This window comes from Dendropsophus ebraccatus, chromosome 1, assembly GCF_027789765.1.
Source record: "Dendropsophus ebraccatus isolate aDenEbr1 chromosome 1, aDenEbr1.pat, whole genome shotgun sequence".
Taxonomy (NCBI): domain Eukaryota; kingdom Metazoa; phylum Chordata; class Amphibia; order Anura; family Hylidae; genus Dendropsophus; species Dendropsophus ebraccatus.
The window spans coordinates 17,133,634-17,159,611 of NC_091454.1; the positions used below are offsets into that span (position 1 = coordinate 17,133,634).

Sequence of the window (25,978 nt, forward strand, 5' to 3'; positions counted from 1 at the left end):
GACAGCTGTTATGTTGGTGTGGTAGCTGAGTGGGTCTAGGGTCACTTGGGCACTTGTCACGGTAGCCTGGAGTGGTATAGGACCCACCCCGGACAACTGGGCACCTCCCCAACACCAAAAAGAGATTAATCCAAGTGTAGAGCTGTGTGTGCGGGTGTGGAAGAGATAAGCCCGAGTCCAGTGCTTTAGTAAAATAAAACAGTTCGCGTAGGATAAGCATAATGCAACACAAGAGGATTTCTCGTGGCAACAATACAGTCCAGTACAATACAACAATTACAATCAGGTGCATGTTGTAAGAAGGTGGCTTACAGTAGAAAGAGAGGAGAGGAGTTGCCAGAGGGGCCCTGCCCAAGGTATAAGTGTACTCTGCTGGAACAGTAGCGGTGTGCTTAAGAAGAGATAGAGAATACTCGTACTCATGAATGACTTCTAGTTTTGACCTACTTATGCCCCCTAGTTACGAGCTACCCATCCTAGGTTGGTAATACGAGCCCCAGGCCTTGTTATCTGGGTTGAGCATACTAACGAAACTTCTCAGTTGTCCTGTGCTGTGCAGTGGAACACATAGAAGTTCTGTACCTTTGTTCCACTGGGGTCAGTTCCTATGACTCCTAAGGTAACTGCCCTGCACGTTTTAGAGAGGTTCCTGGCGTGGGCAAGGTGTTCCCTGTTAGGCTTCTCTTGCCTTGTGAAGGCTTAGCACTGCATAGTGGTTCTAGTGCTCATAAGAAGAACTTACTTTTCTAGTTACGTCCCTGTTAGAGGACCTGGCCAAAGCCAGGCCCTGGCTTTGCTTCTGCACAGACTTGTCTGTCGAGCTCCCTCTCTCACTGAAACTAAAACTGGACTGACTAACTACTCCCACCAGGAACTAAGTCCTAACTGCAGGGATCCATCTTACCCTGTCTGTGATTGGTGGGCCTGTGTGTGTGTACAGAGAGTGAAGAAGATAGGCTAGAGAAAGGAGGGAAAGCACCTGCACCTGTAAGTGGTCAGAAAGGCAACATGTGACACACAACACTTGGAGACCTTCAGCTGTGTATAGAAATAGGGTACAAACAAACACAGTAGCAACACCTAGTGGGAAAAACACTAACTGCAGTGGATACCTCATCCCCCTTGTGTTTTAAACATAGTTATGGAATTGGAAAGACCCCTTTAAGAGAGTTGCAGCTTTACCACTGGCCCCACGTCAGTTCTATAGTCACATTGTATACACTATCTCTGTAGCCCAGCAATTAAGCTGTGAGGATTACTTCCTAGAAAGTGATTAGTGACCCAAAGGTGGATCTAAATAAGTAGTGAAAACTGGACACGAGCCCCGAGCAATACAAAGCATTCCTAAAATTGTAATCATTGGGCTATAAGCTTTGATAAGTCAACAGAAAAGCCTGGAGGATTTGAAAGTTTCAACCTCAGGTCATGGATAGTGATACATCATCTTAACAAGTATTTATACGCTCCTCCATATGATGTTTATTGTTCCTTCTATGGTGCGTTAAAAGGACATTAAACTTGATACAAGTGCGTGAGAAAAAAAATACCGCTATCTCCTTCTGAAGTGGTGAAGAAACCTTACAGGACCTTTTACCCCTCTAGTCCTCCAAATTATGAACTCTAGACTAACTCGGCAAATATTTTGGAGTACTCTAAGCACTTAGCACTTTAGTGTTGCTAGTGGTGATGTATGCAGCTTTAATGTTGCTTGTTGAGGTGTGACCATACAGGTTTGGCTAACTTTGGTGTTCTCTACTAAAGAAGATGGTTATTTGCGGCACTGTCCCATGAGAAGAACATGCGTTAAAAGATGGCTGGGATGTGTTAGTCACTAGGCACTAAATCTGACTGTAAACCAACAAGATGTTTAGTGTTAGTCACAGGAGAGTCCTTACGCAGCTTTTCCCCTTTTCTGTCTTGCCAATTTTCCTTGCCTGGATCAGTAACAGGTTCTCTGAAGTAGATTTGTTCTCTCTATAGTGTGGACTGAAGACAATTTTGGGTAAAACCTCCTAGTCTCCACAAGGTGAAGTGATTACCATGTACTAGATCTGTCTTAGGTGAGGGAACTTAAATGGCATGTTTGGTGTTGTTGTAGCATAAAAGTCTTGGGTTACTTGTTTGTAACATAAGTAACTGGAAATGAATGAGGCCTTGGTCTTTTACAGGGTCTAGCAAGTAGAAGGAGATGGGAATAGGTGCTCTCATTCCTTTGGTCAAGCCAGGTTTAAGTCAAACACTTGCTCACACTATTCTGGTCAGAGCCAGATTTACTAAGTAGGTTCTTGCCCTCTGGGAGAGAGGGCTAGACTTAGTTTTGCAGTGCTTGGTTCTTGCCTAGAAACGGGTTGAATTTGGGGACTCTTCCCTCACACCACACTTCAGAGAGAAGGTCATGTGACCTACTTCTTACAACCTCAAAACATGGCCACTGGGCGTAGCAAATGCAAAACAGTCTTGACCTTTGCACATTCATAATGCATCAATGTGTCCAGTAGTAACAATATTTGACAGTGCGACCAGCTAAATTACACAAAGTGCATACAAGTGATCTTGCAATACTCAGACACAGTTTACGACAGATTGCAAAAGATTCATCAGCTACATGACAACTCTTAACTTTTCATAGCTGGGATGCAAGTACCGGGACACTGCAATGGGAATTTTGTATCTGTAGTACATCTTTGACATGTGTGATTGTACCCTTAAGGTGACCATATACTTTCACCCAAAAGCTCATGCCTATCACGCCTGATCCCAGCTTACATATCTACGTTCAGCGTGGTCACATGTTCATATGTTCTCTATGGAGCTAGGTGGGGTAAACTCTATGAATCTAGGTGGGGGAACAAGATTGGGCAATTAAATTCCAACATTCTATCCCAAGAAAGGGAGAAAGCCGGGAGGCGGCATACACCGTTGCTGAAAATGGTGGGCTCGGACAACTTTTGTCCAACTTGAACTTGAAGCAGAAAGCAAAGGATTACACCAAGAACAATAGAAGATGAGACAACTCACATCATCCTCCCTTTTCCTACATAGGCCACAGAGCATTCCCAAAAAAGCAATTTTTTTTTTTAGCCTTGTTGGAAGAGCGCACAGCACACAGCAGCTCAACCAAGATGTCTGTCCCTATAATCCCTAAAATAAATAAAATAATTAAAAAGAGGAAAACATTTCAGTATAGATTTACAAACAGTAAAAATAAAGTATTAAAAAAAATTTTGTAAAATTTTTGAAAAAAATTAAAAATTTTTAAGAAAAATAAAATCATTCCCTTACCTACCGACCAGTGCCTTCTACGTCTAATTAAAATCGTAAGAGGCCCTTCCATATAAACATGTCCATAAACATTAAGTAATAACAGGCTATGGAGAGCTAATTGATGCACAGTGAACGCTGAAACCTACAATTTTCATATTTCCTCGGAATACTATAGCTTTTACTAGTGTCAAATAAGCACCAGATTTCTCGAAGGAACACAAACCCGAGTCAGCTGGCCGAGGTCTCGTGTAATTATCTCATTACATTAATCTTCAGCCAGCTAAGTGCTTCATACAGTAACATTTCATTTCGAGGTTGCAAACTTTAGGGTCTCGGTTTCGGCATGGAGCACTTTGATGTTCTCCTTCTGCTGTTTGTTGAATCTGAACATCAGAATTTCGTCTCCATCGGGGGATTTATTTTTACGTCACAGGGATAACAGAGAGAAAATAAGCGGAATAAGTGTTAAAGTCTCCAGAATAACTTATATTCCCAAATACTGGAACTTTGATCAATATGTCCCACTATGGGTTTGATTCCAGATGCTTTGTCTTTCCTGTTGGCCGTCAAGTATTTTAGAGTTGGGTAAAGAAGGCGTATGTGGGGTGCCCCATGCTAGTCTATATTGCTGGCCTTTGATCTTGGGAATACTTTAATACATACAGCAGGAGATGGTTATATATCACAATATTTTTCATTTGGAGAAAATTCTTGTCATGTGTAATCTTTTAGGGTTGAGGTGGCCCATGTGATCGCAGATGTCTCCACTTTTTCCTATCTACAATTTTTTTAAAAAATAAAAATTCAATACATTGTTGCAACATGCTGGCAAAAACCTTGACAGGCTGCAATTCCCATTGCAACCACTGGGGGCAACACATAGGGACACACAACATAAACAACTCCTGACAGAGTATTGCAAAATCGTATATATTTTTTTTTCATAGCTGGTAATTTTATACCATCCATATGGTGATATCTTATATCAAAGGGAAGGATGGAAATCAGATGATCCTGTGGTGGTCCCAGATTTGACACAATAATGGAACCCAAATATCCATTAGAAGACAACCTCATTTAGGGAGACAATCCCCACACAAGTCTATCTCTTAAGAGTACCTTCTATAAAGGGAAATACAAGAAGAGATCAAGCACCAAGAACAGAGGTAACGTATACCAAATCTTTATTGAAAAACATAATGATATAAGAGGAACTGTAACTGTAGTTGACATGTTGACAAGTACGCCGAAACGCATCAACTATAATTACAAATCCTGCTATCGTGATGGTTTTGCAATAAAGCTTTGGTATACGTCACCTCTGTTCTTGGTGCTGTATTTTTGTTTTCTGGGTCTTTCCGAGCACCAGACTGGGAGTAAGAACGGGTAAGCTGACCACAAGAGACTTTTTTATAAAGGGGAGGTGGACCCTCACCCTTATCACTCTCTGGTGACTGGTTGTGATTTGTAAGACAGCTAGCTGTCTGTGGTAAGACAAAAAGATTTTTAAGCCTCACCCCCTTGGTGAAGCCCGGTACCTTAGTTGTCACCAGCCACAGATGGAACAGATCAACCCCTTATACAGTCTTTTACAAGACTTTACAAGGGACAGAGCCCGGCCGACTGGAGAAGTCATTCTCTATGGGTGTCGGACTCATCTGCTAGGGGCAACTGAGCCAGTTTAACTTTACACCATGTTTGATAAATCTGCCCCATAGTCTGCACTGATCCATAGGCTGTACCCATATTTTCCAGAATTCCCTAGGGCTGCATCCAACTTATTCAACCACTGGTAATCAAATGCTGAACGATCAGGCTCGAGCATGTTCGACATGTGATCATCTCTACTGATCACCCGACTGTGTCCTTTTGTTGTTGTATTAAAGGGAACCTGTCACCGCCCATGCCGGGGTGAAGGCCGCCCAACCCCCCGCTAGAGCCCCGGATACTTACCCCATCTCGCCAAGTCCCGTTCCTGGAGCCGGTCCTGGGACGGAGATATCCCCGTCTGAAGCCCGGCGCGGGGGCGCTGCTGAGTTAAGTCTGACGCCCATAGAGAATGACGGCTCCATTCATTCTCTATGGGCATCGGACTCATCTCTGCAGCGTGCGCGCACTGCTTCAGACGGGGATATCTCCGTCCCTGGACCAGCTCCAGGAACAGGATTTGGCAAGATGGGGTAAGTATCCGGGGCTCTAGCGGGGGGTTGGGTGGCCAGGGTGACAGGTTCCCTTTAAGTGACCTACATATGATACAGATCACCCCATGATGTGAAGTATTTGGATCTCTGTTGTATAGTATGTAATGGATGACCTGTCAGAAAGGAAATTAAAAATTTTAAAAAAATTAAATGCCATAATATGTGCCCCCCACTATATGTCGCATCCAATTTTTTTCTCCAAGTTCTATCACTAATGACATCTATTTTTTTTTATTTTTATTATTAATAAAATTCTTTACACCCAGAGGTCCAGACTCACCAAAATTAACATATTTTTCAAGTCATATCAAGCTGTAATTGCTTAGACGAGGCAGATATTTGACGGCAGGTCGGGACTTGGGAAAGGAACATACTTTTTCCTGTTCTTTAATTACAGCGTTTACAGAAGAATGCCACTACAGCACATAACTCCTCCGACTTCTCCATTCATAATTTTACAGGTTTGCGGTTCCTTACACAAAAAAAAAAAATCCTTTAAGATAAAAGTTTATTCCAGGAAAATATAACAATAATTAGGATTTATTAAAATGTAGATTATTGGTTTGTTAATGAATCATAGTATATAGTTAGAAGGATCGTCCAAATGATGATAAATGGGGTTGAATAAGGTTTTAGCAGGTTTGGTCACTGAGCCTGCTCCATACACAGTGGATACAGCAGCTTAGCCTGCTCCATACACAGTGGATACAGCAGCTTAGCCTGCTCCATACACAGTGGGTACAGCAGCTTAGCCTGCTCCATACACAGTGGATACAGCAGCTTAGCCTGCTCCATACACAGTGGATACAGCAGCTTAGCCTGCTCCATACACAGTGGGTACAGCAGCTTAGCCTGCTCCATACACAGTGGATACAGAAGCTTAGCCTGCTCCATACACAGTGGATACAGCAGCTTAGCCTGCTCCATACACAGTGGATACAGCAGCTTAGCCTGCTCCATACACAGTGGGTACAGCAGCTTAGCCTGCTCCATACACAGTGGATACAGCAGCTTAGCCTGCTCCATACACAGTGGATACAGCAGCTTAGCCTGCTCCATAGACAGTGGGTACAGCAGCTTAGCCTGCTCCATAGACAGTGGGTACAGCAGCTTAGCCTGCTCCATAGACAGTGGGTACAGCAGCTTAGCCTGCTCCATACACAGTGGATACAGCAGCTTAGCCTGCTCCATAGACAGTGGGCACAGCAGCTTAGCCTTCTCCATATACAGTGGATACAGCAGCTTAGCCTGCTCCATAGACAGTGGGCACAGCAGCTTAGCCTGCTCCATACACAGTGGGTACAGGAGCTTAGCCTGCCCCATACACAGTGGATACAGCAGATTAGCCTGCTCCATACACAGTGGATACAGCAGCTTAGCCTGCTCCATAGACAGTGGGCACAGCAGCTTAGACTTCTCCATATAAAGTGGATACAGCAGCTTAGCCTGCTCCATAGACAGTGGGCACAGCAGCTTAGCCTGCTCCATACACAGTGGGTACAGCAGCTTAGCCTGCCCCATACACAGTGGATACAGCAGATTAGCCTGCTCCATACACAGTGGATACAGCAGCTTAGCCTGCTCCATAGACAGTGGGCACAGCAGCTTAGCCTGCTCCATATACAGTGGATACAGCAGCTTAGCCTGCTCCATAGACAGTGGGTACAGCAGCTTAGCCTGCCCCATACACAGTGGATACAGCAGATTAGCCTGCTCCATACACAGTGGATACAGCAGCTTAGCCTGCTCCATAGACAGTGGGTACAGCAGCTTAGCCTGCTCCATACACAGTGGATACAGCAGCTTAGCCTGCTCCATAGACAGTGGGCACAGCAGCTTAGCCTTCTCCATATACAGTGGATACAGCAGCTTAGCCTGCTCCATAGACAGTGGGTACAGCAGCTTAGCCTGCCCCATACACAGTGGATACAGCAGATTAGCCTGCTCCATACACAGTGGATACAGCAGCTTAGCCTGCTCCATAGACAGTGGGCACAGCAGCTTAGCCTTCTCCATATACAGTGGATACAGCAGCTTAGCCTGCTCCATAGACAGTGGGCACAGCAGCTTAGCCTGCTCCATACACAGTGGGTACAGCAGCTTTGCCTGCCCCATACACAGTGGATACAGCAGATTAGCCTGCTCCATACACAGTGGATAAAGCAGCTTAGCCTGCTCCATAGACAGTGGGCACAGCAGCTTAGCCTGCTCCATACACAGTGGATACAGCAGCTTAGCCTGCTCCATAGACAGTGGGTACAGCAGCTTAGCCTGCTCCATACACAGTAGGTACAGCAGCTTTGCCTGCTCCATACACAATGGGTACAGCAGCTTAGCCTGCTCCATACATAGTGGATACAGCAGATTATCCTGCTCCATACACAGTGGATACAGCAGCTTAGCCTGCTCCATAGACAGTTGGTACAGCAGCTTAGCCTGCCCCATACACAGTGGATACAGCAGATTAGCCTACTTCATACACAGTGGATACAGCAGCTTAGCCTGCTCCATAGACAGTGGGCACAGCAGCTTAGCCTGCTCCATACACAGTGGGTACAGCAGCTTAGCCTGCTCCATACACAGTGGGTACAGCAGCTTAGCCTGCTCCATACACAGTGGGTACAGCAGCTTAGCCTGCCCCATACACAGTTGATACAGCAGCTTTGCCTGCTCCATACACAGTGGATACAGAAGCTTAGTCTGCTCCATACACAGTGGGTACAGCAGCTTAGCCAGCTCCATACACAGTGGGTACAGCAGCTTAGCCAGCTCCATACACAGTGGGTACAAAAGCAGAGCCTGCTCCATAGACAGTAGACGCAGCAGCTTAGCCTGCTCTATACATGGGGGGGGGGGGGGAGGAGGTGCTCAGCAGCTTAGCCTACTTTATACATGGGGAGCTCAGGAGCTAAGCCTGCTCTACAGAGAGTATGCACAGAAGCTTATCTAGTTCTATACATTGGATCCTGATATATACTTACCAGATTGCCAAGCCAAGGGGATATCATTTGCTTACTACAGCCGGCATGGGTCATACATGGTTCCCATTTAGCAGACATTTGGTCTGAAGTTCAGACTCTGTTCAGACTCTGAACATTAAGGAACCGCAATATTGTGCAGGATGTTGAACAGAACAACCTTGAATAAGTAGTACTGTTCAGAGGTTAGTGGGGGGCAAATATGTACCCTAAGGGCCGACCCTGAAGTGTCAATGGCAGGAACAAGGCAGCAGGAGAGGCTGGAAATAGAGAGAGACCCATTGACAATGGAAGGCATCCCTCGCTTTATACTTTTCCATAGAAGTCAACGAGTCCCCCACCCCAATATATTGTTTCCTATCTCCATGTAGCTGCTCTAATTCATATCTCTAAATTCTGTTGACAATGAGTTGATTAAAGGACCCTGTCCCCTTTATTGTTTACTCTTGGACAAACTGGCTGTGCATGATATTATGACTCAGAAAGTGAGTGGGACTAAGCTGCAATACCAGACACAGCCACTACAAAAAGTATGGAGCTGTGCCTAGAGGCAGAGCTCACTGAGGCACAAAGAACTGATCGGCTGTTGGACAACAGATGGACCTCCATACTAATGGTACTAGCTTGTCAGATTTGTAGTCGGTTATTGATGAGTCTACCACGAGGAACCACATGTATAATTTATAGTGCATCACTGTCAATGCTTTATGTTATTTTATATTATTACTGTCAATGCTTTATGTTATTTTATTCCTTTGTTTAATATATGAACCTGGAACATGTAGGAACAAAAGTGAATTTACTTATTGATATAAATCCTCTGTTCCAGAACAGCACAGAACATGATGTTCAAAAACCTTTCTCGGGCCATTAAAGAATAGAAGGAAATAGGCAGCAAACAATACATTTTCTGCCATGGTTATTAGTATACAGAACATTGACTGGTGCCAGTGAGGAATTAGGCGAATGATTCCGAGGAAAGAGCATGGATTTCTATTCCAGCTCGCAGGCAACTTTTATGCATGTGTAGGACCAAAAACACTGTACAGGACCCCCCTCCCTTACGCAAAACACAAAGCACTGCGCACATACATATAGGCTTGGTGAAATGAAATCTCTGGTGGCCAGAGCCAGAATCACAAGAGTGACTGCCAGAGCAGAGAGCCAATGGCTGCCTGCTCTGTCATTTCACTGTATTTAACTATAAGGGCCCATTAGGAGCGCATAGGTGCAGGAGCAGACTACCTTCTGCTTAATCCCTTATATACTGCAGTGTGTAAGTGACCCAAAGGTGGTGGCATCAGAATCCACTGGAAGTTAGATTCTGTAGTGTGCACATACCCTAACAGAGTAAGGCTATGTTCACACAACGTATATTTACGTAAAACCACGGCTGTTCGATTATTACGAAAATATACGTTACCTTGCTGTCTATGGGATTGTGGCCGGAGCGTATACACATGGCATACGCTCCGGCCGGGATCCCTAGGGGCACCGCAAACAACTGACATGTCATATTTCTGCGGCCGCTATTCATTGAATAGCTGCCGCAGAAAAGCCTCTTTTCAGAGACCGGCAGATGACGTTTTCAGAGACCGGCCGTTCCGCGAGTTCAGAGAACGGCCGGTCTCATATGTTGTGTGAACATAGCCTAATGGTATAGTGCAATATAACTCAAATGAAGTAGCTCAAAACTTTTTCTTTTTCGATATGGCAGATGACTATTAGCAGTTAGCTCTGTCCATCCTTACTCTCTAGGTCACATGGTGCCCCTAAAACAATTAAAGCCCAAGTAGCTAGACAACTCTTCCCAACAATCGCCCGTGTAAAAGGGTCATTGATCAGCCGAAAAATGAGAAAACAGACATTTTCTAAATTACTGCATCTTTTGTTCAGCTGACAAAACCATCATTATCGGACGATCACATCGGCCGAATCGGTGCTTGATATTAGGTTCGCATTTAAAGGAAATCTGCCATCAATACAAAGCTCTGTAGACGAGCCCTGGACCACACACACCAACAACATACAAGGGGTTAGCCAGGATTAGTAAACATGGTTGTTTTTTCCCTGAAACGGCGCCCCTCTTGTCCTTGGTTGGTTTGCTAGCTACGAAAGTTACTACAACTGTTTACTTCATCTGATCGCAGCAAATGAAGGAACAATGTGGTGTACTGTCCATACCAAATGACTGATGAACAATTTCTCATTGGTTGTTTCACCGTTGCCTACATTTACACAAAACGATTATCATTTAAATTCGAAAAATAATTCGCATGATAATTGTCCTGAGTAATAGGGCCCTAACTTCATGGAACAACACAGGATTAGTGAATGGTTTATGTGAACTAGAAAGAGACAATAACGTCAGCACTCTTTTATCAGTAGGCATTCCATGCATGTCATAGAGGTCAGGGATTCACACCTTCCACGTCACTTACGTCAGCAATGTCTACATTAACACACTGGGTTCGCGAAGAAGGTTTCAACTGAGGTTTTCAAGGTTGCATTCTAGTGAAAGTAGCAGTGTATACAGGGCCGGATTAAGGAATGGGCATGAGGGGCACGGGCCCCAGGGCCCCCACCACAAAGGGGCCCCCACCAACCCAAACCAGGAAGCAGGGTTCCGGGTTCAGGCTGGGGCATTTTTATTATTTTCTTTTCAACCCCTCTCTGCCGCCCCCCCCCCCCACCGGTAATGTCCGTGCCCGGGGGGGGGGGGAGGGGTGGTTGCGCGGTTTCAGCCGGGTGAGGTGAGCTTCCGGCAGACAGCCTGTTACACACAGGCACGGAAGCTCACAGCAGCAGCAGCCCGTGATGCCCGGACTTCCTGCTCAGCAGCGGTGCACAGTGACGTCATCGCGCCGAGCAGGGGAGAAGTCCGGGCACCGTGGGCTGCTGCTGTGAGCTTCCGTGCCTGTGTGTAACAGGCTGTCTGTCGGAAGCTCACCTGGCCAGCCTGCCTAGCCTGCCCCTCCAGCCCCTCGACCGATCCCCCTGCCCCCTAGCTTCTCTCCCTGCCCCCCTGCCTCCAACAAAATTGTCGCCGGGGGCCTCCACCAACCTTAATCCGGCCCTGAGTGTATATGCTTCATAGAGCTTTTTCTGGTGAAACACAATGCTGTCATGTCTAAAGGTAGCTATCAAAAATTAACAAACTTGACAAAAATTTGGGTTTGCACAAACCTTAAAGATCTGCATTTGAATCCCGCTGCCTAGAGCAGGTGGATTTAGCCAAAGGACTGCCTGGAAAACATGGATACAACCTATTTCCAGGCAGTCCTTGAGCTGCATCTACCTTCTCCAGGCAGAGGGATTCCAATACTGATCGTTCGAGTTTGTGCGAACCCTAACTTTCGGCAACTTTGCTCATCTCTAGTAGCCAAAGTTGTTGGCCAAACTTATTTCTTTTTCAATCTCCACAAATTGATGGACCATTGGGCTCAGACAAGTGCAAATGTATGGTGAATGGAGGACAGCCATCGTTAGACTTCTCTGGCAGGAGTTTATTTCCTCCGAAAACAAAAGGCATGGGTAGTTGAACCTCAACATGCCCTATCATTCTCTCCTCGATGTCCGCCATTGGGGAAAGTTGGGAGGTGACCATACACGTTAGTTGGTTGGCCAGCCTTGTGTAGGTTTGACCAACGCATGTCCAATATGTATAACTAGCCTAAGAGTTGTCTTGAAATATCATGCTGACTGATAGTAACCACAAACACTAAGGGGGACATTTATCATCCCAAAAGGGTGTCATTTTCGGTGGAAAGAGGCCAGGCGCGAATACATTTTTGCATCTGGCCATTTACAGCAACCTTCGCCAGGGGGGCGGGGAGGGGGTGTGGAGGAGGTGGAACGGGGGGGGGGCGGACTCTGGGTCCGCTAAATTTGGAAATTTAGCTGGTGTATGCTTCCTCTGTGCACACACTGGTGCGCACGGGATTTATGTAGAGGCAGCGCACCTCTACATAAATCAGCGTACTGTCGGCAGTGCGGGGACATTTTTAAGCCCAGCGCAGAAAACGATGGACTTAATAAATGTCCCCCTAAGAATTTTATCATTGACTATTTGTCTATACTGGAGATGAGTGCAACTCTGATTTGAATACTGGTGGCTGAAGTAGTTGTATGCAACCCTAAGGCTGCCTGGAAAATATGGATCCAGCCATAGGCCATAGGCTGTATCCATATTTTCCATGACTCCCTAGGGCAGCAGCCAACTTCTTCAGCCGCTGGTAATTAAATGCTGAAAGATTGGACTCGAGTTGCCCTCATCTTTAATTCATACAGAGGATTGACAGATCCAGAAAAACGGCATTATGAAGATAATTGGTGAAGAATTTTCTACCAATTTTTTTTTTTTTTTTTAAAAAGCCTTCTCGGTATGGTATGTCTATCAGATTTGCCCTAAAAGTAAAATCATTGGGTCCAACCACTGTGATCCACAACTAACCCAGACAGCAGAATCCCATTTCTTGTCATGTCTTATGTAATTTTTTTAAGGAGGAATTGTTCCTTAAATAGAATATTATTTCCTTCTCAGTCGATTGAATCATCTTGAACTATGTTGTACCTCTTTGTACTATCAGGATATGAGTCATTATCTTGTTTTATGGATTTTGTAAAGAGCTCGTTTCTACTTTCAATAAAACCTTATTACATTGGCGCTTATCAGTCAGAGTTCTTTGTCCATTTTGTTAAGACAGGATGAAGCAGTGTTAATGTAACAGACAAAAAAACTCTAATCGACGGTTCATAATGGCATTTTTTTTTTAATGCATTACGATTTTGTTTGCAGAAAACTTAAGAAATTGTTTCGGAAGCTGAAGGATGAAAGGACAGATGAGCCCGGCGAGAGCAACCTCAACAGCTCGCGAGAACCTCAACAATGGGACAAAGATTTTGCCCTAGAACCATTTACTGGACTGACCCCAGAGTACATGGAGATGAGTAAGTGCTTACATGTCCCAACAAAAATCCCATGAAACATAGGGCTTATAGTGGTCTGGTTTTTCGTAGGATTGTCCTGTGAAATGGCCAACAAGGGGGCAATTGATTCCTGGATTTCACCATTTTCTTTGCAGAGAAATCTGTAGCACGATCAAATCCAATTTTGGATTTCAGTCAAAAAGCCTCCCATATGTGCACTTACCTTAAAGGGGATCTATAGTTTTAGCTAAACTGTGTTTCCTACCAGAAGTGACAACAAGCCATAAAGTCAGCCCTTTAGGCCATCCTGAAGTCAAGGCAGCCGAAAAATACTTGATCAAACCCTTTGCAGCAGTTCTTTCTAGTTAGTTTTTGGGGTCATTTTGGATTTGGCTACCTAGACCCATTCAAAAGTAAATGGGCCAGTCTAAAGTGCTGGGAAGGCCACAAAATCTTCATCCAAGTTTTAGTGCACCTTCTATATCCGCTGTAGCAGCGATGTACAGTAGCAAGATGTCCAAACATAAAGAATTTCATGGTTAAACACACCCCAGACATTCATAGCATATTGATAAGATGGTTCGATCGGTGAATGTCCAAAATATGTTAATTTGTTATATTTGTACTGACATCATTCTGTTCAGCTGTTCTACTAATAAGCAGGAGAATGGGTTTGTGCTGCACCGCTTCCCTTATCCTACAGCTGTTGACAGTTGACTGCCTATACACAGCATGGATATATAACTGCCAATCAGCCACTGGTGGGTGGAGTTTGCTGTAGCTCATGAATATCCAGGACAACTCAGCTCATGTACATAGAGGAGAGGACTACTTATTGTCCATGTTATTCAGGAGGATATCTCCGAATCAGCTACACAGAACAATGTAAGTGATACATCTTTCTGTTCAGCTTCTCTGTCACTAGTTTATGCTACCCTTAGATAGGACAGCCTAAACCTGCTGACAGAGTCTCTTTAAGTTTACGCTGGGGAGGGTCCCAGCAGACGGACCCCTTGCAATCCAGCATATATCCTTTATCCTGTAGACAGGTGAAAGTGCACTAACTTAAAATACCCCTTTAACAAGAAGTCCTGAAAGGCTTGGTGCTCTTGGGGGTGGGCTTAGGACAGAAACAATTTCCTGCCCCCTGCAGCTGACAATATGGTCCCTTCTGACATCAAGTGCAAAAAATGTCTTCTCAGCTATAGTGGTTCTGCTCCTTCCCCGACAAGTAGAAAGAAAACCATTCAAATAGACTAAACAGAAGATCACTATGTAAGGACTGAGAATGTGTGTCCTTGAGTAGGTGGACATTCACATTAGATACACTTTGAACACCAGGTGGCGCTATACAGTATAAGTAGATACCATAACTTCACAGTTTTTTTTAACCATTATGCAAATGGTAAACTTTGTCCATTTATCTATGGTCTATGTAACAATGATACTCATGTATGAAAACAAACCAGATTTTAAATACTTGTCTGCACTCGCACGTGGTGCCCATTGTTTTCTTAAGAAGTTTTGAAAATTCCTTGTAGATCCTTTCACCAAACAGTACACATACTAAGAGCGAGCACTTTTTTTTTTCATCAGCAGACATTATAAATCTGTGTCGAAAATGTATATTTAAGTAGAAATATTACCATAATAATTTCCAATAAATGGTACCATCCATCTTGGAGCGACGTGATCTATGGGTCAGGCGACGGCAAAGAGAAAATAATTTCCAAATGTGATAGCATGCAATAATAGGAACATATTTCACGTCCTCCGGGATATTAGTACCTATTTTATTCGATATCCATAAACCAACGTCTGAGAGGACATTTCGATGGTGCATGGACGTATTGTACTCTGCCTAATTAACAGCATGATTCACGGAGCTGACATTTTGCCTCCATTACGCTGAGTGATTTTTTTTTATTTTTTATTATTTTTTATTTTATAGCTGTTTTTGGATTACCAGCAGCTGAATTTAGCTGGATGACATCAGCAGTAGCACAACTTGACCTATGAGTAAGCCTTCATCATTCGGGGGGGTATATTGTATTGGTACCCCGTGTAAAATCAAAAACAGTGAGCGTTACAGGGTGTCATTGTCTTCTCATTAGCTGGAGGGTGTATTCGCACGGTGGGGTCACATGTCGCTTATAATGGAGCTTTTGTCAGCGTTATTTATAAGCGGCGATGAACGTGCACTTTCCAGGGTTGTAGCATATAGTAGATTCACTGGAGCTTGTCAGCAGTGAAACTTTGAAAATTCTCTTAGGCATTCGGAGGATGTGGGCACGTCTTTTTATCTCTGCCAAAAATAGCAGCCCCGAAATGGAAATGACTGTATATTGTATTTTTGTGCTCATTTTGATCTGGGAAGTGACCTCACATCTATAGAGAACACATGATTATGGAAACTCAGTATAGGGCTATTGCCATCATTGTGGTCCACCTCTTCACCTTCCACAGAGGAGTGACATCATATCAATAGAGGTATCCCATGATGATAAAAGCTTAGCATAGTCCTTTTTTTTGTATTATTGTGGCTGGCTGCCATGCCATACCCAACTAGGATGAGATATCATGTTACGAGACATCACCGGACTATGGATGCCCAGCATGGACTATTCTCATTACTTTGCTGTTTTAGGGTCCTTTTTCATGAAGAGATAGTCAGACGAATCAGGCCGATTCGGCCAATTATCGCCGAAGACAATTAGAGACAATTATCAGTTGATGACAACCATTATTGGCTGATCGTGTCTTTAGGTCCGACACCAAAATTTACGGCCGCAGACCAATGCACTGCTATGGATAATTGAATACATTACCTCTCTACCCTCCTGGTCTTCTCCTGTGCCCTGCTTCCTCCGCGGTGCCGCGGCTGCAGCTTCAGAGCGGCCATTCTTTGCTGACAGGCCGCTCAGCCAATCACTGGCTGCGGTGGTCCCGGACAGTGATTGGCTGAGCGGCCTGTAAGGCCACCCTGAAGCTGCAGTCATTTCTGGGAGGAAGCAGAGGACAGGAGAAGACCAGGAGCATGGAGAGGTAATGTATAAAGAGTTTAGGGCAAGGCCTTCACGGACATCGCTTACGATGTCCTTGCAGCCCTTGCTAAACAACAAGGCTCAGTATACTAGCGCCAATCTAGCAAATCGTTTACATTATTGATTGGGCCATCATCTACCCGTCTAATAGGACCTTAAGTGGCATGCCTATGGAAGCTCGAAGTGGTCCATCATTGGGGTTCGCTGGTTCACTCTAAAGTGACATCATATTTATCATCATACAACACAGAGGAAATGACTTCCATTTCCACCCACACAATATAGATATTGTCCAGGTAGTAATATAAATGGTTAAAGTCCTTACAGTGGTGCTCAACTTTTAAGTCAAAGGAATCCTTGGTAACTGTACATTCGTGGAGGAAAAAAGAAAAAGAAGCACTCACCAGGTTCAATTCAATAATTTATTTCATTTATTCCATTAACGTTGCTCAGGTAGAGAATACAGTGTGCTGTGTGGGGAGGACAGCTGCCGTCGAGACGCAGCGAGTTACCTATGAAACAGCTGTCCTGCCCACACAGCATACAGTATTCTCTACTTGAGCACAGTTAATGGAATAAAATAAATATTTTTCCGCATTGAAATTAGTGAGTGCCGCTAATTCTTTTTTCTTCCACCAATGCTATCACATTACAATGGAAGCTTAATTTGGCCCTTTCTATCAGTGTGGATCACTGCTTTACTCTTCCCCACATAATATTTATTAAGGCTACAAACCCACTTGCCGGATCCGCAGTGAGTTCCTCGCTGCGTATTTGCAGTGAGACTCGCTGCGGATCCAGACCCTATACTTTCAATGGCAGACAAACACGCAGCAGGCCCCGTTAACCCCCCGGCCGCCAGAGCTGATACTTTACCTGATTCCGGCCCCGGCTTCCTCCAGCTTGCTTCAGCAGCTCCCGACACGTCCCGCTCGGCCAACCAGTGCACTGCCCCGCCGCAGCGCACTGATTGGCCGAGCGAGACGTGAAGACACCAGGAGCCGCCAAAGCAAGCCGGAGGAAGACGGGGCCGGGATCAGATAAAGTATTAGCTCCGGGGCCGGGGGGTTAACGGGGCGGGCTGCAGACAAACTCACAGCAGGAATGTACATCCCTGCTGCGTGTTTGTCTGCCATTGAAAGTATAGGGCCGGGATCCTCAGCGAGTCTCGCTGCAAATACGCAGCGAGGAACTCACTGCGGATCCGGCAAGTGAGTTTGTAGCCTTAAGGGGTTATCCAGCGCTACAAAAACATGGCCACTTTCTTCCAGAGACAGGCCCACTCTTGTGTCCAGCTTGGGCGGGGTTTTGCTGCTCAGTTCCATTAAAGTGAATGGAGCTTAATTGCAAACAACAACTGAGCTGGAGACAAGAGTCGTGTTGGCTCTGAAATAAAGTGGCAATGTTTTTGCAACACCGGATAACCCCTTTAATAAACAGTATCACGTGGTCCTATTTCCACCATCGTGGCTTGCTGCTTCAACGTGACAAACCTTTTTCTATCACTGTGGATGATTGCTTCACCTGTCTTCAGACTACCGGTGGCTGAAGAAGGTGGATGTAGTCTGAATTAGGTGGCTGAAGCCTATGGCTATATCTGTTTTCCAAACAGCCTTAGAGCTGCATCCAACTTCTTTAGTCAGTAATCAAATGCCACACATTTGGCTTCGGACAAACACGAGCACACTCGAGGTTCACTTATCTCTACCCTTCATTGGATAGTGCCATCTCAAGATCAACATAACCCTGACCTCAGTGGAAGGACCAGGAACAATGGCACAGATGGCCATTGTACTGGAAAGTGTTCAGAGGAGTTCAACGATAGTAGTTGCAGAGTTGGCAATTGGAGGCTAGTGTCTGAGAGGATCCATAGGTCTATCAGCCAGACAAGAACGTTCCATGTGTGTGTAAATAACACATGATAGGTGGGGGCCCTGTTACATATTTTGGCCTGGCAGCTTCAGTTTTTTTTCCTTTTAAAGCAAATGACTCTAGAACAGAGCTAGAGTGGTTTATATAGCACTCCTGCATCGTGGAGAACATGCAGTGAAAGTTTTATGATAAGCGGTGAAAGGGCTCACGCAATAAGACTCCATCTTTATACATTTCACGCTATTATAAAGTAATTAGTCACATTGCAAAAGTTACCCACAAAGATTTGTGTCGTGAACTACAAAAGATCCTTTCATCGACCCCGTCATACCGCAGTATTTTATATTAAACTGCAATTAAAGTATTAACCGGAATAATAGAGAGATTGTTTTTTGAACAAAGTTTTACTTTGTTTTAGGCTTAAAAGGCTTTAACGCGACATGGTGGATAGTAAGAAGAGTAATGGCAGCCATCATTGGAGGGTTATGAATACATACGAAATGTAAGATTATATAGGGCTGATTCTACTCTTCTATATTAGGATGGTCATAGCAGATAGCCTTTAAAGTGGTTGTCCACTTTCCCCGCCAATCTCCGTATTGGACCCCCGACTTCTTTGTTTTGAACAGACCTGCGGGTACGACAACGATCAATCAACTTGCATGACGTCGGCTCATCGTTGTCTTTCAAGATGTTTAAAGACTAACGGCTAGCTCCGTGTAATAGGAGAAGTGGCAGCAGACCTCCGTTATCTCCTATGGGCCCCCTGGTGATCTAAAGATCATCCAGATAGTCCCTCCCGCAGCTCATCACGCCCCCCATGCGTCAGCATACGTAATAGCACTAGCAGCGGGCAGGGAACAAAGAATAAGCGAGTGCTAACCCGACAGGATGGCGATCACTTGCTCCCACTCATCCCCCCGTGTAATAGTGGCTTAAACCTCTTTTAGTCTCACTAAAGGTCTTATTACACCTTTTTACATTTGTTGCCCATCAGTAAAAGGTGTATGGGTCTCTCCTGAATGACCAGTGACAGATGATGTCTGTGGTAATAGGGCTCGGATGTGATTTGTCCTGGGATAAGCTGCTACTTACCCCTCTTCACAGGAACACATAACCGCGTTCAACGTTCCCTAGTATAGGGAGAACGGTCATCAGACAGGGGAGATAACTGATGGCTGAACAAGTTATTGAAGGTGTATGGGGACCTTAACAGGGAGCCTCCTTCTTTCATTTGGCTTCAGTCCCACACTGCCTCACTTCCTGCTAGCAGCTTTTATATATAATCTCTTTAACAAAGACATCTAGTGGTAACAGATAGGATTACAATATAAAAAAAAAATGCAAACAGGGTAGATCACAGTAAACAATACATTACGATACATACAGCATATACACAACACATGACAACAATAGAACAAAACAAATATGTTACTAAAATGATATAGTAATAGTTTTTATTTTTCATAATTCCAAAAGATTAGTCTTCCCCCTTACAGGAAGGAGGGATCCATGTGTATGTAAATGGCAGATGCAATAAGTAATCTCGATAATCTTATCAATACAATGTAAGTCTATACTATAAAAATACTTACTGTAGTTATACTGCACATAGCCCATCTCTAGTAAAAATTCAGCTATCCATGGAATGCTAGACTTGTCTGTGTTGCATCTGCAGAATCTTGCGGAGGGTATTTTGTGCCTAGAGGCTCCAACAGGTATGTCCAACATTGCATAAGGGGAAGATCTGTCAAGTACTGGGCTTTTTTATCACAACATATGATGATTTCTTATTATAGAGAATCTATGTATTCTATAAACATGTTGACACTAATCCCTCCTCTACTCCAGTCAGGGCTGGATTTTTGTACGACTGGTGTTATCTTTGTTAAGTGGTTAAGAGGCCCAAAAGAGTGAAGAGTTATAGATGTGACGCTAATGAAGGTGCCGTTGTACCCAGTAGTTTACAATCTTTGATTTATCCTAAAGACATAGTCATTATGAAGGACTTGAGATCTTGACTTCTTAGACATGGTCTCTTTGCGTTGTGACCATACATTATTCCAAATGGTGGCTTACAAATTGAGGACTTATATTGTTGTGGGTCTTGAGGAACCAAGTAGACACAAATCAATTCCAATTGCAACCACCGTTGTCGAGCTCTCGTCACAATCCACCCTCTACTAATGGATTCTTCATCGTCCCTACGTCGATCTATGAAATATTCCGCATAGTAAACCCTCCCTGTTAATAAGCAATGGCAAATATTTTTCTTTACTTGTTAAGTGATCTTGTTATTTTAGGTAAGTGCCTAGGTTGTACGGGTTGCCCCAAGTTCTTAAAAGTCTGGCAGAACAGAATGTGGTTTTCTTTCTCCGTGTCGACTGACAGCGACATTGATGGATGACTCCTTTGAATCCGATGAGTCAACAGAGAAAGGAAAAGTATCAACAGCGTCTCTTGTCTGAAATAGCTTTTTAACAGAGTAACAAAATTTCCTGATGAAAAGCTTTGAGGAGGCTACAACCTTCACCCTTCATCGGGACATTTATGTGATGACACAAGTATCAACAGCAACTGTGCGGGAACACAATGTTATGACTAATATGGTCTTAGGTGGATCATGCCGTAGAGATGGAAGCAGATGAACGTTGCTATACAATATATAAAGGTGTGGTGTTTACTATTTCTATTACCTGCTCTTGGTCTTCTGCCCAAGTCCTTACTTGGTCTTTTGGTTACAATAAAGACCTCAAATTCTAATTCTAAGAAGTAGTCCATGGCCCCTTCTGGTGTGGGTTTTTTTCTTCTAAAATTGTCCAGCTTTTAATTGGAGGCCCCCTCATATGATATTAATGGTTGGTCTAGATATTTTTCTTATTTTTCCCATAGGGGAATTACCTTGTTGATGGTGTATGAGGTTACTCTAGGACAGTGTCTAGACAATGACTACAGTAACAAGCACCAGAGCAAATTTTCACTTTCAAATTTTTTTACACCAAAATATTTGGTATTCCTTCTCAAATTGGTTGACCTCCACCACCACTACCAAATATGGGTTGCTAACCCCCACTAGACCTTTGGATTGGCCAATTGTATGTAAAAGATCTCCGCCAAGAGCTGGTCCGCTGGCGCTACCTATCGGAGTTAGCATCAATGTAAAACCCCTTTTACACTGGCCATTTATCGGCAAGAAGTGTTGCTAGAAATGTTCCTTTGGCTGATAATTGGCTTACGTAAATGTGTCAGCGATCAGCCGAGCTGATTGTTGGCTGATTGCATCTTTCATGCCGTGGCACATCTCCCTTTGTAAATAGACGTCCGAAGATCTGTTAATGTAAAAGGACCATTAGAGCCCTTTTATATAGGCTGATGGTCTCCAGATGACGAGTGCTGATCCCTGTGATCAACAACCATTTATAAAGCCTTTCCACAGCTTGATCTATGGGGTAGCCGGCAATGTGTGGCCAATATAGATTTCATTGGTCCCACAAAGGATGCACTCAGCCATTGACTGTTTTCTTGTTCATCCACTGATGTTGATCATCTCCTAAGGTTCCACTGAAGCCGGAGAACAAGGAGAACAGTGCTCAAAACTGTATTCCAAACTCAAAACATATGTATATCACCGAAAATACTGTGCTGCACAATATTCATTACTGAAAAATAAGGCTGCATTTACAAGTTTCGTAAAATTGTCCGTGGTCGTGAATAGCGAATTTTAAGGACCATTGAAGTGAATGTGACCATTCACAAGATAAGAGCCACGTCCTGCAGCACGTAAAATAGGACATGTCCTAATGCGGATCGTGGCACGGACCACCCCCGCCGCCCGGCAGCAGAGATGACAGCAGAGCATGATGTGCTCTCCTGTCATCGCATCTGCTACTCACCTTCTCCCCCACAATGACCAGCTTCATGGTCACCAGAAGTGTCCAGGAGGGAGTATGCTGATTTCGTAGGCCACTTCCAGTGAGCATGACAGGACAGCACATCATGCTCTCCTGTCATCTCTGCTGCCAGTGGGGGATCCATGCAGGGTGGCGGATGGTCTTCAGCTAGGGGACCCGTGTGGATGAGCCCTAACATAGAGGTACCCTTTAAAGCGAATGTACCATCAGTGGAAGGGAACCCCTTTCCTCTGTAAGAACAGCACTGGCACGGGGGGCTCATCGCCAGTGCCTCAGCCTGGGCCAGTGCTTGGTAATAGACCGGTGCCGTGTGCGGGAACCAGGCCATGGTTCAAAAAAAGGACCATGGCATCGACTTCCCTGCCCCGATGCCATTCTCACAGAGGGGAGGGTGTTTCCTCGTACTGGGGGCAGGCCGGTCCACCACCAGTGTTTGAATCCTTAAAACTGTAAGCCAGGGTATAAATTTTTTAATCCGAATATTAGATGAGTTGGGTTCTGACTCCAGTTTCCCCCTCTAGTAAACTTTTTGAAAGGGTTTGGGTGCTTTTGTGTTTTCGGCAGTCCCCTCAAACATGTGGTCATTGGGGGGCCCTGGAATCGAACTTAACTCACCAATCTAATTCTGATGGCCTGTCTAGAGGACAGAAGGAGACACAGAATTTTAAGCATTGAAAGAAACACAACATATGTAGTATTTACTGTAGAACAAAAAAAACAAACAATTTGGGCTTCAATACCCTTACAGTCTCAAATACTAAGCATATTCATAGCTAATAGGATCCAATCAGACTAGACATGGTGTTGTATAGTCCTGCACTCTCTCCAATTCTTTGTATGTTATTACGTGTAAGTGAGCATGTCAATTCCACAAGTGGTTGAACGAGCCTGAAATTTTAGCCCAGAGGGCAGCATGTCTTATGGGAGAGGCTGAGATGTCACTCAGCGATTGTCAAGGATGGGAAAATACTAATTAAATATTTATTAAGATGGCTAGGAGTTATTCCACTTTGAGTCATTGTGTGTGAATGTGAACTGCACCCAAGGTATGATTAAAATGGTTGCAATTTTTTAGGTTCATTTCATAAATTTCTTGGGTGTTTTCTTTGCCCCTTTTCTGCCTTTTGTGTCAACTCGACCGCAAAAAAACTTCTAATAGAATATGTGAGAATATGTGTTTCCTAACAACTCAAAGCTGAATAGATCAGGAAATTCTTAATCATAAAGAACGCATGTGACCCAAGAAGACCTGGTGACCTTTTATCAGGTGAGCTTACTTCCGACTTTCATGGACAAAGCTCTCAACAATCCAAACCCATGTAGGTACTTCCACTGTAACTCAGGGAGTGCCTTAACTCAACTAGGGCTTTTACCACCAAATCTTCCTCAATTGTAGACTGATAAATTCTCCAAGCACAGTGATTAAAGAATTAGAGCGAAAGGATAAGTTTATTGGAAAAACAAAGACTCTAGTACCCTGTTGGGCCAATTCTAGCCTGGATACAAGATGAGATACAGTTGGGCACCTCTAGTCTGGATACAAGATAAGATATGGTTGGGCGGCTCTTATCTGGATACAAGGTTAGATACGGCTCTAGTCTGGATACAAGATGAGATATGGTTGGGCATCTCTAGTCTGGATACAAGATAAGAGACGACTGGGTGCCTCTAGTCTGGATACAAGTTGAGATACGTTTGGGTGTCTCTAGGTTGGATACAGGATGAAATATGGTTAGGCATGGGGGATACAGGTTCTGCATGGCATCCTGCAGCACATTGACCCACAGATGTTACAGCTAGTCCTATAAATCCCACACACTAGGTTGCCAAAGCTGGTTCATCATAAATGCTTGATTGGCAATAAATCTGGTGACCAGCCAGGACAAGGGAGTGTTACGATCTAGAGGAAACCCTTGCTGCGTGTGTGAGCGGCCATTTTTCGGAATCTGGAGCCATAAGAGAAAAGACATATGGCTATAGGATGTTCTGTACATATCACTGAGCAGTTAGTGTTCCTCGTATCGCTACTAGGGGGTGACCAACTGTCATAAGTAATGGCTCCCCAGATCATCACACCAGTGGGGCCAGTGTTTCACTCCACAGCCAAAGCAGAATTAAAGCGCTTACCATAAGGCCTCCATACTCCAACACGTCCCAAACAGAGCCTGGATTAATTGCTAAAGACAATTTGTTTCCAGTCCATAGAAGTCTGGGTTTCTCTTTCCCAACACCACTAAAATGGCTGGACACCGTGGGCACCAATGGGCACCATGACACCATCTTTTTTTCTTCTAAAAGCAATGGTCCAACCAGAGACAGAGAGTTGTGTAATGAAGGTACCTCCTGTGTCTGGATGATGGTACACTACCCAAAAGTAGCCTCAGAAAGCCTTTTCCATAAGAGTGCAAATATTGCATTTTTTACGCCTGCAAACTATTTGCTAATTTTTGAGCCATTGCTTACCTGTCCAAAACAAGTTACAATTTTTTCAGTTTTCAAGCTCTGCCTATTTTAGAATGTTCTACATGTTACACAAAATACTACAGGATTATTAAAGGAAAAATCTGGATTTGGTGGGAGGGTAAAAAAATTATTACGGGAAGGGGGTGGGGGGAGAATAAAAAAGACAACTAGTTTACGACTGCCAGTGCCCGCACTACACCGCATTATGAAGCTCCTGGACCCCGCTGGCTGTCATATTCTACTGCATTCTGGGTACGTCACGACAGTTCTGGGTGCATCACAACCTGGGTTCCCCGTCACAGGCGGGTTGGATTTAGTCCGTTCAGCCAATCAGTGACTGCAGTGGTGTCACTGGCTGACTGAGCAGGCCATCCATCAGCCGGGTCGTGACGTACCCAGTGGGGAGCTCAGAAGACAGCTGGCAGGTCCAGGAGCCGGACACAGTTCTGCGTGGGCACTGGGACAGGTGACTTTAACTTCTTTTTTTATTTCCCCCACCCCCTGCCTGTGGTGATTCTTTTTACTTCCCAGCCGGACTTCTCCTTTAACACTACCTATGAACTATACATGGTGCTTATTTACAGAAATTGTAACATGCTCCATTAATAGCTGTAAAGTATGTCTGCTCTAGGCACATTACAAGTGAATTCCTGGTCTCTTTCGTGACATACATGCACTCAAGAGGCTCAACTGGCCCTGTCCAGAACAGAATAGCTGAGGTGTTTACAGGGTGAGTCACAATGTAAGGACATGTCATACGAGCCATAGTGGTTCACTGGTCCAGTGCCTGGGGGCAGAGAGCTAATGGGGGATAGGTCATCTCCTTGTACTTTTTTGCTGTTTTTAGATTTTAAGATACTAGATACAAACTATTTTCCTGCAGGTAAGAAACTAGTATGTGTATGTATACTAAGCTGCGTTCTCATAGTGATGAGTAGGAATAAAATGTAGAATGCAACATTGAACTTGACAACAGCTGTATAATTGTATTTTTTTCTAAACAAAAAAAAATATGCAACTTTTTGTTCCACTAGACAAAGTTTCATAGAGCAATTACTGTACTCTAAAGGAACGTTCCACTCGACACACGTAGCACTGCCTTTACATACCGTTACTAGACACCACAAATCCACCGACTTGATGACTGTTACGCGCTAGTTTTATAACATCTTTTTTATTCCTTACTAGTAAAACAAGCACTTTCAACAGGAGCATGGCTACAAAATTATTTACAAGCACCAGAGTAGCATGCCGTGGTTTAATAGCCAAAAACTCTGCTGACAGGTTCCCTATAAAGGGAATGAAGATGCGTAATA

At 44.3% G+C, this 25,978-nt stretch overlaps 1 protein-coding gene across 1 annotated transcript in view; it reads left to right on the forward strand.

The window, feature by feature from the left end:
• The window catches only part of ANO2 (anoctamin 2), a 169,675-nt gene that overhangs the window by 125,723 nt on the left and 17,974 nt on the right, over positions 1–25,978 (forward strand). The window contains exon 21 of the mRNA XM_069952744.1: positions 13,242–13,393. Within this exon, the coding sequence (XP_069808845.1) occupies positions 13,242–13,393 (152 nt within the window). The remainder of the gene's footprint in view (positions 1–13,241; positions 13,394–25,978) is intronic.